This window comes from Trichoplusia ni, chromosome 2 (assembly GCF_003590095.1).
Source record: "Trichoplusia ni isolate ovarian cell line Hi5 chromosome 2, tn1, whole genome shotgun sequence".
Taxonomy (NCBI): Eukaryota; Metazoa; Arthropoda; class Insecta; order Lepidoptera; family Noctuidae; genus Trichoplusia; species Trichoplusia ni.
Genome location: NC_039479.1, coordinates 13,777,743 through 13,790,941, shown reverse-complemented (window position 1 = coordinate 13,790,941; position 13,199 = coordinate 13,777,743). Strand labels below are relative to the sequence as shown.

Sequence of the window (13,199 nt, the reverse complement as noted above, 5' to 3'; positions counted from 1 at the left end):
TAATAGTTAGTTAGTATGTCGCGTGCTGAGTAAAGCGTAGCGCTCGGAGGCACGGGATGCGGTGCCAGAGGGTCAAGTCAATTGACGTCGGGCAACATCCGGTGAGCGATGCGGCGCTTACACAGCACGTGCTGCCACTAATAATTATCTCCCCATCTCGACCTACTGACGCTCCATATATTACGGCCAATGTTCAACTTATTAGGAGTTAGGCAAACTATAAAAACTCTGAACACATCAAAGAATGCAAGTTGCAGATTATAGTCTGTTACGACGTCAATTGTTCGTTACAAAAATGTAAAGTCAGCAACCGTAAATCTTGAAAAACAATGCACGGAGACTGCGCAAAAATGTAATCGTCGTTATAACTAGGCTTGTATTTGTAATGGAACAATGCAATCACGTGCAAAATGCAAACACGTGACCTATAATTGTAACGAAGAACTATAACACTTACATAAATGGTGAGATGATGACTACTTTAGCGATAAGGCCTCCGCTGACACGAATTGATATTGAAGAGACTATAGTCTTTTGAAGATAAAAAACTGGTACCAATTTGGAGCTTTCTGGCATCTTGCATTGAGTGAAAGTGGTTGAATAGCTTTGGATAGCGTTTCAAATGCATTACTTTATGCCATCGTATTGTGCCCAAATACTTTACAGAGAATAACGGTAACCTCAAGTGAACATAGACGAACATAGATTTAACCACACTCACGAGAACACAACCGGTTTTCAAGTTGTTTTTCTTGCTTTTGATCAGATTGTTAAAAGTGACACTTATTAAGTTTAGCATTTGTAGGATTATGTAAAGCAAATATTATGCTCCGTGTTTACACTCTTGTATTAGATACTTAACATACTTGTGTCTGATATAAGAACTCCTTCGATGAGGCTAAACTACCTTGTTTTGTGGGTATTTCTAGAATGTGTTATTAGAACGAAGAAGTCTTGGTACTAATGTATTAACTGTATTAAGCGTAAAATTTGCAGGTAACTTATACTGTACGCATCATTTAAGTATTTCCGTATACACACGATTGGTATTCAATAATACCAATAATAGAATATTGGATATACTAAACAGTTCAAACACGCATATTTAAGACGATCACAAACTATCAGTCTAGTACTCTTGTCTCAAGATATACACTAGTGTTTATGTAACTGAATAATTGATTTAGGTTCCCCACTATGGCGCAGACGCTGACTAATGAGATTACTGTTAAGTGGGTCTTGTAATTTTAATAGTTAGTTCCTTGTTAAGATTGTAGATAACTCACCACATGTACAACGCTGCTGTGCAGGTTCCCGCTTATGGCCGGCAAGTCGGGCTTGCGATCGTTCTTCTTGGCCTGGCGCTTGGCCTTACCCTCGATGAACCGCTTCTGCAGCGCGGTCGTCTCCAGGTTCTGCTGCTCACAAGCGCCGGTGAACGACTGGTCAAACCGCGGCACGCATTCTGATTGCCTTCGACGATACGTTTCTATCCTTCGTCTGTAACAAACAACATAACATATATTATTGGAAGGTATTGCGTAAGTTATTTCTGATAATTAAAAACATAATTTCATAAGGAGGAAACTCTCGCATCCTTGATTATTTGCAATACAAGGAAATGCAGTGACAGCATGAAGTAATAAACAAGATGAATGCTAGAGTTCTTCCTGTAGAAAACATTTGTCATCCGAATTTACAACATAATATTACATAAACATGTTTGGTAATATTGTAATGTTACATTCATACACATCTGAATGCAAAAATTTGGGCACAATAAACTAACATCCTGAAACAGTATCGACGGTATGATCTCTTAGTCACCTCTTACGACACCCACAGGAAATGATGTAGTGATACAAATACGTCAGTGTCCAGAACTATGAAACTGGCCAGACATTCCGATAACCTACATTTAGACTAATAATCATGTGTTGTTGAGCAAATTTAAAACCATCACAGGTAAAAAAACATGTATCTTTTATTAGGATTTCAATGGCATGTAGTAACATCATAATGAGCAACATTATTTGTCGTCGGGCATCCTATATGTAAATACGCAATCGGTCAGAGACAAACAATATTGTCGCATAAACTGTATAAAACAAGTGGAGGTACGCGGTAGGTGTACGGTATGCCTTACAAACAACAATATTTGAAGCGATGCTCAGTCAGCCGCAACTCCCAAGCGCGGTCACCTTGAGCAAATGTTAATGCGGACAGTCTGTCGGCTTTATAAAAAAAAAACATTACAAGCTTTTCATTTATTCATCAGTATAATTCTCTTGCGATGATATCCTCAAGGTCACTTTTATTCCCGCTTATAATATCATTTTATAATATATCCTATATGTCCTCAAGAAATTTACATACATATCACTGGCATTTCCATGCTCTTATGTAATAAACAGTTTGAATACATGACGTTCTTATCAAGCATAGGTACATGAAAATTGTATTCATGACATTGTATGATTCTTACCTAGTAATGTTAATCGTGATATTATCTGAAGCAATCGAACTGATTAATGTTGTTATTTGATAGAGATGTAATAACAATTTAGAATTGTATAAACGTAGAACTTATGCCGGAGGGAAACTACGACAATTAAAAACTGAATGTCACAAGCACATCGCGCAACGTCACTCATCTATCAACTTTGTGACGACATCTACGGCTATGTATCTAAATGTACATCTAAAAGTCGATTATATACAAAATTGTTTCTATTGATTGTTGATTTTACATGCGTAATCTGAGAGGACAAGATCGTAAAGCAATTTTACATTAAGAAAGGAGATATTAAAAAGGCAAGTTCGAAAAAAGGAAGTAAATCCTACGTATAGCTAAGCTTATGGCATGGTGGGTAGAGTCCGCGCACGCGTAAACATCACTGTAACCGGGTCACAGTCTGGCCTGCCTGAATGTCAACCATGTATATCTGCACGACTACACCTATATTGCAAATGGAGAGATAGATATTGCTTTCTTTAACACTTTACTAACAACGTGATTCCCACCAGTACTGGGAATATTAAGCTTAGTGCACAACTTTACACTGACAAAATCAATAAGTAACATTATAAATTGTTTTCTTTTTTCTGGAGCGTAATCTAGTTGTTTAGTAAATACGGTAGACATAGCTTTAATATTTAATTATACGTGGTAAATAGAAACTCTATTGAAGCGTTTCTTTTGTAGTGTAATTAGAATCATTATTAATGTTTACGGAATAAACAGAATCAGCTAGAAATCTTTATTGTCACCTTACTTTGTACAATGTAGAGTTTACATTTTGTTAAGAGAAATTTTTTTATGGTGTATCTCAGCCGTAGCGTGATAGAAAATGTTGTTAGTGAAGTAAGCCCGCTTATCGGGCACTCTAATAGAACTATTTTACTTATCTTGCCGTATGCTTACGGAGACCTCTTTAATCATTGGCATCACACAAACGTTAGACTCCGGACGTACATATTTTTTTGTAAAAAAAATATGTTCTTCTGCATTAAGAATAAGGATAGCACATGTCTTCAGCTCTACCATGATTGTTTTCACTTTATATATATAAAGTCTGATGATAGAATCTAGAAAACAAAAACCTAAATAAGCAGTAGATACTGCACATTTTACTAAGTAATTTCAATTAATTAAACACAATCTAACATTTTTTTCAGTACTATGTGTGCCACGTTCCTTTTTTTAATTGTTTACGCTTACTGCGAACACATTATCTTTTTATTAATAGAGCAATTAATTGACAGCAATAAATAACATAGAGTAAGCATAAACAGAGAAATCAGAATAGCAAGTACGCGCAGTTACATAAGGGAATCGATGTGCAAGTAGTTATTATATAAGCGCTAAGTACTAGAGCGAACGTCACTGTTTCGGTATCACTCTGTTTATTGTACCTACGTACATTCAAAACACCTACGTTACGTGTATATTATACAGTATTCGTACGGTGTTGTGTAAATTATTGACATTGAACATCGCACTCATCACAACCAAACAGACTAAAGTCACATTGACTCTACATTTCACCTTATTATTAACACTGAGCGCTGAGCATACAACTTTGATTACGCATAGGTAATTTGTTAAAACGTGTAGCTTTTTTTAATTAAAAAATATAGTTGTAGAATATGTACATGCATCTAAACACTATTTTCCTTTTTTTCAAGTACAAAACAATTCTATACGAAACTAACCAGAAAAAAACAAGTAACAAAAACGTTTTGCTGGAAACTTGTGACTGCCAAGGTAGCAAACATCATAATAATTTTCCTCTACACAGTAGCATAATAAAACGGTAGTGTAAATTATACGTCATCATAGATAAAGTAAATAAAGTTTAAGATGTTAGCGATATAAACAATTTTATGATGTAGTTATGAGCCGCATAGCAACTACACATTTAATTTAATCATTCGCTGTGTTGTTTAATTTTATACCGAAAACGAAAAACAACATTACGTATTAGCTTACATTGTTTTATGGCGAGGGTTAAAATTACGTACAATTCGAAAACAAAAATCAATATTTGCTTATTTTGTTCTTGTAGGTTATATTTTTAGCATCCACTTAGCAAAATACTCAGAGTAATAAGAAATATTTTATAACCTTTGTTACCACATCATATTAAATTAAAAATAATGGTTTTGACAGAGTGATCAACGTTCAAGTGCTGTGTAGAGCGAAACGTGCTACGGCTTAATCTAAACTACCTTTAAGCCGATTACGTATCTAAGTTCACGTTTAATACGTCATATGATAAAATGCATTAGAATACTTTATTTTACTTATATCACAAAGTCGCTGTAATAATCAGGAAGACTTGCAGTAACCAATCACGATTCGCTAGGAGCGTCTACATAACGTAACACACTGTTATTAAGAACTTGAAAGTCAACTGTATCGCGTATTGAAAACTGAACAGCGATATAACTTTCACGAATTAATACGATTTGAAACAAATTAAGGTTTGAAATGTTCTTTTGCAGTGATAAAGCCAGTCGGAACCATATGTTCTCACTGAATGAGCAGGATTGCTATAATACGCACCTGACAAACTTTGGGATATACTTAGGCGCTGCAGCTGACAAGGTGCGATACTGTGCGCTTTTTAAGGTTACCAAAGCGTTGGGACTTCAGGAAGAAGAACAAGCTCAAACAAGGTTTGGGTGTACTCTTTGGTTAGATTATTCGAAACAATTTACTATTCACTAAAGAGTACAAAACAGAAGATGTTTGAAAGTGAACTACCACGCACTTGTGTTGTTTAAACGTGGGCAAACATAATCCAGCTTAATCCCAAGCATCTGGCATCCCTAGCGCAATGTCGCACACGCCGCAGCACACTGTGTAAACTTGTAGGTGTTTTTGTTTAGTTCATTGACCAGCCGGTCGCCGCTGTCGCGCTACGCAAACAACGCCTTCGATAACTCCTGATTATGTGTCACGCTGTCACTGACATTGCTCTACCCGGTGATCCCAACACACGATCATCCTCTCTTAGACACGATGCTATAACATAAAGCTAAATATTTGCATATGGCATAACTATGTTTACTACGAGCTTAATTAGCACGTCGTTGAATGTTGATAGAACATATTTACATGATCGTTTACAATTCTTTTCAACTTATGACACTTACGCGAAATACTCAAGACTCTATCTCTATCCTTAGAATTCGATAGTTTTTTTTGCGTGAAATATCTTTCATTACGTAAAATGAACCTATAGTATGTAAGATATTCAGTGCAATTCGTATAGATACCTACAGCAAGTACCGAACCGATCAAGAATTTTGCATACTTACGTAGCTGTGCTATGGGTGTCCTGAATGCATTTCAATGAATGTGTAGTCGAACTACACGCACTGCTAGTATAAAATCGCACACAAGGTAATTATTTGAACCCGAGCAAGAACTTGAATGAGGTTATTGAATACCTTATTTTTAACCTAAAACAATAAAATGTTACTACAATGTCTATGAACTTTGATCTAGAAACTCTAGCATCTTGATCATACATCATCTGATTCTTATTGAAGACTAGTCTCTTCAAATGAGAGGCTTTCAAGAGACCCTGAGCTCTTAAAAAATGTGATAAACAGTAGTAGAAATTGTAGTGACTATCGAAAAGAATGCATTCTTCAATAAGTGATTTTTCGTACATTGCAATCGTGAGCCCCTACACCAATGCGACCCTCTCTATCCAACTATTTTAGGGTATATTGACATGTGCGACTTCGAATCTTAAGAGTTAACAAGTAATGATAGTAATATTTATACTTTTAGTATAGTCTACATTGTGAAGAAAAAACAATTCTGTCAATTTTTATATCGATCACCGCCAATGAATGTTCGGTAAATATAAGTCACATAAGTAGACATGACCAAGGAACTTCTTATTAGATATTTATGAAAGACCTTTTAGTGAAATTTGGTCTGGCCATAGCGTTAAGAACAAAATTTTCAAAAAAAAAATTATAGCATCAAAATAAAAAGATTGCACAATTTCAGTAATGGAATCTTAGTTCCATAGCACATAAGCATGTTCTTGTTAACTAATACCACCATAAAAAATAACATCTTAGAAAGAATAGCATTTCTTTTTTTTTTTTGAAAATTTGATATTTCAGTAACAACTATTAAGAAAACAATACTTATTTACATGTTGTGGGAGCATGTTTTGTATCCTACAAAGAGATAGCCATCATATAACAGGGTATCCTCACGGTGTGTGAGGAGCCGGTCTCGCCGATCAGGGTGTATCCCTACAAATGATCCCATTAACACGGGGGATCGTCCCTCGCCAAGCCACGGCGCTGGTATCGATCCGCCCCGAACAATCAACGTAATGCATGCTCCCTCATAACACACAAGGCTAGACTTTCATTTAACCCCGCTTTTACTACATTACTTCTACTCGAAACACAAGATACATAGATATTCCGCGAGTGTGCTAGAATACGTAATGTTGCGTTACAAGTAATCACGACAAAGGCAAACTCTGCTGTCACAAACCATTCTACATCGTTCAAGTAACTCTCTTTTTCACGAATGACTAAGTGTGAAAGTATAAAATATTTTAGTATACATCGAACGTTTTAATTAAATTAGAACTTCGGACAAGAATGTGGCCAGTAATGCATTCGAGTTTACTTTGAAGGTGAAACATATGTTAGGCAATTCAGGTGACTGGTTGTTATCTGAATAACTATTTCTTATTCTATTCTATTTGGAATGTTCCACATAGGACTATGTTTTTATTTCTATCGATCTCGAAAACACTCCTTAAAATGTTTAAGTGTTTCGTCATCGAACACGATTCCAAAGTTGCAGCCCTCAATATTTTCGCAAAATGTTTAACTTCCATTCCGCGGCAGCGCTAGTTTCTTCAGATTGTCAAACTACCTTTCCTCTACATAGGTCCCCACTATACTTACTTTCTAAAAGATTGCTTAAGGATCCCTGAGCAAGTACACACAATAATTGTAGCTAAGTAATCCTAGTATGCATCGATGTATCAAGTTACAAGTTGGCTGCAATGTAAATAAAACACAGCGCAGCGTTTATGCACCGCCAACTGGCTATTCAGTACCGTTAGATACACACCGAGACCCCGACATAATTTCACTGAGTGCAAACCGCGATGCACTAACCTCTTCAGACATACACAACACTAGTAAGGCGCTACTCTACTCTGGAATTTCTCAGTCCAGTTTTATCGCATATACATACAAGTGTGACTGTTTCGTCTTAACCGACGTTATTGCTTAGTTTATCAACATAATCCAATCGTGTGCGCTTAGAAAGTCGGATTTGACTAAAGCGAAGATATTTTCGGATTATGCAAGTGCTCATTAGGGAGTAATTTACGACGAATACTTCTTATTGTTAGCATTCAAGCAAATATATTTTCAGTATTTTCTCAGTTACGTGTTTATTGCATGTTTTGCAATAAGAAACTGTTTAATAAGAATTTATCGTCTTTTTTACGTGAAGTCATACAATATAGACATACATATATACTGGTGATTTTTTTTTTCTTCTGCATATCGAATAAAGTTCAATAGATATTGAGGACTAATTGATTGTAGTGATTTTGTTCTCGAATCTACTAATTATTTTCTAGTCGTGCTATATGATTATAATGAACACATCCTAATATTTATTATCTCGTTGTTGAATAACTAACGTTAATCATTTTCCGCCCTTTTAACATATTTTCATGATATTTCTATGAAGGTCTTCAGAACAAAACACACCACAAAGAAAGAGGAAGTGGGCGTGTCTCCTCCTTGGAATTTTATAAGATTTAATGTAACTTTTTGATCTGGGTGTGTCAAATCAATAATTCGATACCGCTGCATTTTTATTGATACTATAAAATTCTAAATATGCGCCTCGAGTATGCTAAACAACGTCAACTCGTACGGATTATCGAGAACGATATCGTAACACAAAGAATGGAATTAATTTGTATTAAAATATCTAGATTTAGCACTTCCTTTAACGCCTTCCGAATTCCTAAGCATGTGATAGTATATACGGCTTGATATCATAACAAATAGGAGAAAGACGGTAGTATGTCGCTACCTGCTTATTTCCGTCACTGTCACGAATGTGTGCAGTGTAACCTCTGCAAAATTATGTATACTAGAGCCCAGCAGTGCAGGCCATTACTAATGAAGGCAAGACGACTTTCATTGCCTTTCTAACCATATTTCTAAACAGTCTATATAGTACAAGCACAGTTTTCACTATTATTAATTTCAAGATTTCATCGATTGGTGCAAGCGCGGGTATTTATACAGTCGCGTTATTTTCCTTCGTAAAGGAAAATGAAAAACCACGAACGCTATCAACAGGAAGTTTATCAGTAGCGTTTGAAGCAATGTTCCACAATAACTCCACGGTATTAAGGATCGCGATATGACTTAAGTTTCCGTTTTATTTGATATGTATTAAGTACTCCGATGGTAATTAAAAGTAAATTTAATAACGCCTCTGCATTAAATGATAGAACAATTTTCATGATCTAATCATAGGATCGTAAATTCCCAGAGAATTAATTGTCACAGAGGCCATATCAATTAAGAGAATGGAGATTGCAGTTTACCTGTTTACAATTATCATCGAGATCGCCATTATGCTAAGTATGATTTAAAAGGATCGTGGAAATATCCCTCCGATAAGGTGAGGCGTAGTGCTAGGTGGTATAAGATTATTCAGTTATTTCAGAACGAGAATAAATAGGGGCCTACTCATATATATAATTATATTATCAATTCCACTTGATAAGTCTTATAAATACATAAATACATTCGAGATAATAAAACCGCTGTGAACTAAAAAAGGGATGTAAATACACATTTTTTTACGTCAGCGTTTTTTCAAATACGATACGACGAAACAGGTTTTTAGGGTTGTATTTCCTGAGTTTTAAGGACTTCAATAGACTTATTGGAAGATAAATCAAACGGTTAAACGGTTGGTACGGTCGTCAATTTTTTTTTGGTGATAATTTTATTTTTGCAAATTTCTTTAGCCTCTTTGAGCGGAATCCTAGTGTCGCGAGTCAAACTCCCACATGACGGGAAGGATGGCGGTGGAACTTCATTATTTTGAGAACGGGCCTTGTCGTATCTCTACAGCACATTGTAATGATGTTCAAGGTGAGCGTTAGCATTGCCTACAGCAAAATTATTCAATCAATTAATCTGCAATCACTAAAGTTCCTATAAAAATATTACAACGTTGAAGTTCGGCTCACGTTTGCACATATTCTCAAGATCTTATCGGCATTATTATTGCGAAATAGCACTGTTAAATAATGAATTCTGCAATTTCAAAGATTACATTCAAGTAGGTAGGAACAATTCGGTAATTTTCGCGTATGAAGTTAGATAACTTGCATTATTTGAGATGATTCCTGCACATTTTGTTTATGCATTTGATGTCTGGTATATGTTGTGTCTATTCATAATATAATGTTAGGCACAATGTTTACATAACATTCACTAAGCATAGACTAGTTCTACTTTAATAAAAGCAATATTTGATGTTCGGTCTTATGCCAAGTATTCATTTTGATTTCTGAGTGCAAAAGGGCACAAACATATTATGGGTATATTCCACAGCTCATCCCGCTAGGCAGAGCAAAGGTACATTCTTAGAATGATTGGGTAGTTGCAGGAGTCATCTCAAAACAACTGCATCAAATATAGAAATTATGCTTCAAATATATTTTATTCTTGGGTTTCACCCACAATTTTACCTTATGTATATGATTATTCACATTACCTACTATTCCAATATAAACTGAATATTCCTGACCTTATATAAAATAAACAAACCCAAAACAGAGCATAGTATGATAGCCAACATCAATCTTAAAAGATTACATTGATTTATAGGTACTCAAGGTAAATACTATAATTTTTATCAGGCACTTTTCCTAAAATCATCAGTCAATCGTCTTTTACAAAGCGGTGTTGATTTCATGAACAGCATTAATATTTCATTTCAGTAATAGATATTTCTGTCAATCCAAGGTATAGAAAAAAGTCTACATAATTTTATATTTAGTGTTTGGCATTGTTTACGACAAAATGAAGTGTAATCAAAATAAAACTAAAAGACAGCATGCAAAAACTAAGATAGATAATAATATATGAAATAGGTAGGTCTGCATGTCCTTGTAAAAAAGGCTATCAATTTAGCATAATGCTGAGCATGGAAATACCCAGCACTGATTTTTTATGCAGCCTTACGAAATTTCCGTTATCTTGCATAGATACAAGTATATCATGCCTAATACCATATCCAACTTAAAGATATTAGCTTTCAAAATATCTTTCACATTTTGAAAACAGTTAATTTTATGACTCATATATCTATGATATCTTATCACACAAAATGCTTAATGAGATACTTCAGTAATACTAGTATTTAAAATGAAATGTAGAGAACATAACTAGAGTATATTGATAATATGTAATTTTCGGTATAAACATTTTTTTGTTTACTTTACATACATTCATATTTTTTATTTAAATTGTTGACTGTCAATCTAAAGACCTCATAATCTAACTGCATATTCATGGCTATAGTAATAGAGATAAACCAAACTCCTCAATCCGAATGTGAGAAAGTAACAGAATTTACAATAACATAAAAAGGTAAACATGGGAATCAGGTAGCACTCACCTCAAACGATCAACAACAGCTTGTCTCTTAGGAGGCAGGATCATTTCCTCCATGGGCTGCAGCATGTTGGGCGGGTGCTGCGCGGGCGAGGCGCCGGGCAGCAGGCCGCCCGCCCCACCGCCTCCCACCAGGTGCTCCACGGTGCCTGCTCACTGTTCACCTCTGGTCCATCATTCTCCCCCCGAGTCCCGAACCGACTCCCTCAAAGTATTCAAGTACTGCACCGCAAATGCGACAACACTATCAGAAAATATACACCATTCGTCCTGAACATCCTCAACACTATATTCATGTTGTCACTACTTCCAAGTCTGTTAAACACTACCGATCTTCTCAATAAAGTTTCTAGATAAGTTTGTTTCTAATTGTCATTTGAGCAATGCAACTCACACGTCAGTCTAAAATTATATAAATAAAGAAACACGTCAAATGATAAAAATGTTTTGGAACAAGTTATGCAGTCAACACTTCGCGAACAGTTTTATGTATAAATCATTCTAAATGTATTTAAATACTTGGCCACTGTAATATATTTAATTGTGTAAAACTACAGGTATACGATTACTCTACAAATAAAATTATTTACCAATTATTATGACTTGTTTAAAACTATTTTACAAAATCTTTGGCTGAACCAATCTAACACGAATGGCCAAACATCAACTAACTAAACACTCTGTCATATCACTGACTGACGCTTGCTTGTCGCGTTTCAGTGCCGTAACTGTCGTAACAATACATTTATAAGCATGACCATTAGTAAACAAATGAAAGGAAAATTTGTTTAGTATCCGCGTTATTAAAAGTCCGTAACCGCAAAGACAGTGATAATCTTAATAATTTCACTTAATAAATGTTGAAAAGTGTTTAATAGTTTATTACGATAAAACTTTGTGAAATGTTGCCTAGTACAAAAAAAAAATGTTATTTTTTAAATTAGGAATAAAAGCCTATTGTAGACGTCCTGCTTACTAAAGGCACCACTTCCTTAATTCTTAACTATTTCTCTCTCATTAACTATGTCTTGAAAGACGACTTGACTTCGTAGCCGCACGCAATCGCTCGTCGCTCGTTTACAGCGACAAACCCGATCTCGTGACCCCATTTTTAAATTTCCCGTGACTCGAAAAAGTGACAAAATGTGGTCACTGGAAAGGTAGCGACAAAGCTGAAAATGTTGAGCTACGGCCTTTGCAGTCGCTCGTTTGCAGCGACAAATCTGGTCATGTGATATGTAGAGATAAAGCTCAAAATGTTGAGCTTTGTCGCTGGGAAAAAAAGATCATAGGTAACTAATACACTATAGAATAGAGAAAAGAAAAGAAAAAATTAAGCGGTCGAGACAATCGAGCGACGAGTGACTATGAGGTTACGCCTTTAGATGTTATACTGCTTGCGTACCGTGAAGTGTACCCGCTATCGATCATGATCGAGATAGCTATTAATGTGTTAAGAGAGTTTCTATACTGAATTTCCATTTATAGACTAAATTTATTTGTGAGATTAAATCATTGTACTTTAGCGTTAGAAGTTTTCTGATGTTATGATGTAAACGTAAAGGCGTAACCGCACGCAATCGCTCGTCGCTTGTTTACAGCGACAAACCCGATCACATGACCCGACTCGAAAAGTCATGCAGTCGCTCGTCGCCCGATACCTGGCGCGGCCTCATGCAACAAAACATTTATATCTATAATCTAATTGTGAACCGGCTATTATGTAGAAACAAGTGTGATTTTTTAAAAGTTACATAGGTACATTTTAAACTTCATTAAACTGTACAATGAAGAAACAAACATTGTGTCCATACTTTACTAATATTTATGAAATGTTTTAAAGTATTTATCTTGTCCGACTCCATTATTTACGGGAATTAATTTAGAGACCGTTTGCAGCACCATTTTTATGTAATTTAAATCGACTTGTCTCGACCGCTTAATTTTTCTTTTCTTTTCTCTATTCTATAGTGTATTAA

At 35.4% G+C, this 13,199-nt stretch overlaps 1 protein-coding gene across 1 annotated transcript in view; it reads right to left on the bottom strand.

The window, feature by feature from the left end:
• The window catches only part of LOC113508247 (neurogenic protein mastermind-like), a 28,424-nt gene extending 16,514 nt beyond the window's left edge, over positions 1-11,910 (bottom strand). The window contains exons 1-2 of the mRNA XM_026891205.1: positions 11,225-11,910; positions 1,287-1,500 (exon numbers count right to left, since the gene is read on the bottom strand). Of these exons, the coding sequence (XP_026747006.1) occupies positions 1,287-1,500; positions 11,225-11,289 (279 nt within the window). The 5' untranslated portion in view covers positions 11,290-11,910. The remainder of the gene's footprint in view (positions 1-1,286; positions 1,501-11,224) is intronic.
• Positions 11,911-13,199: the final 1,289 nt, after the last annotated feature.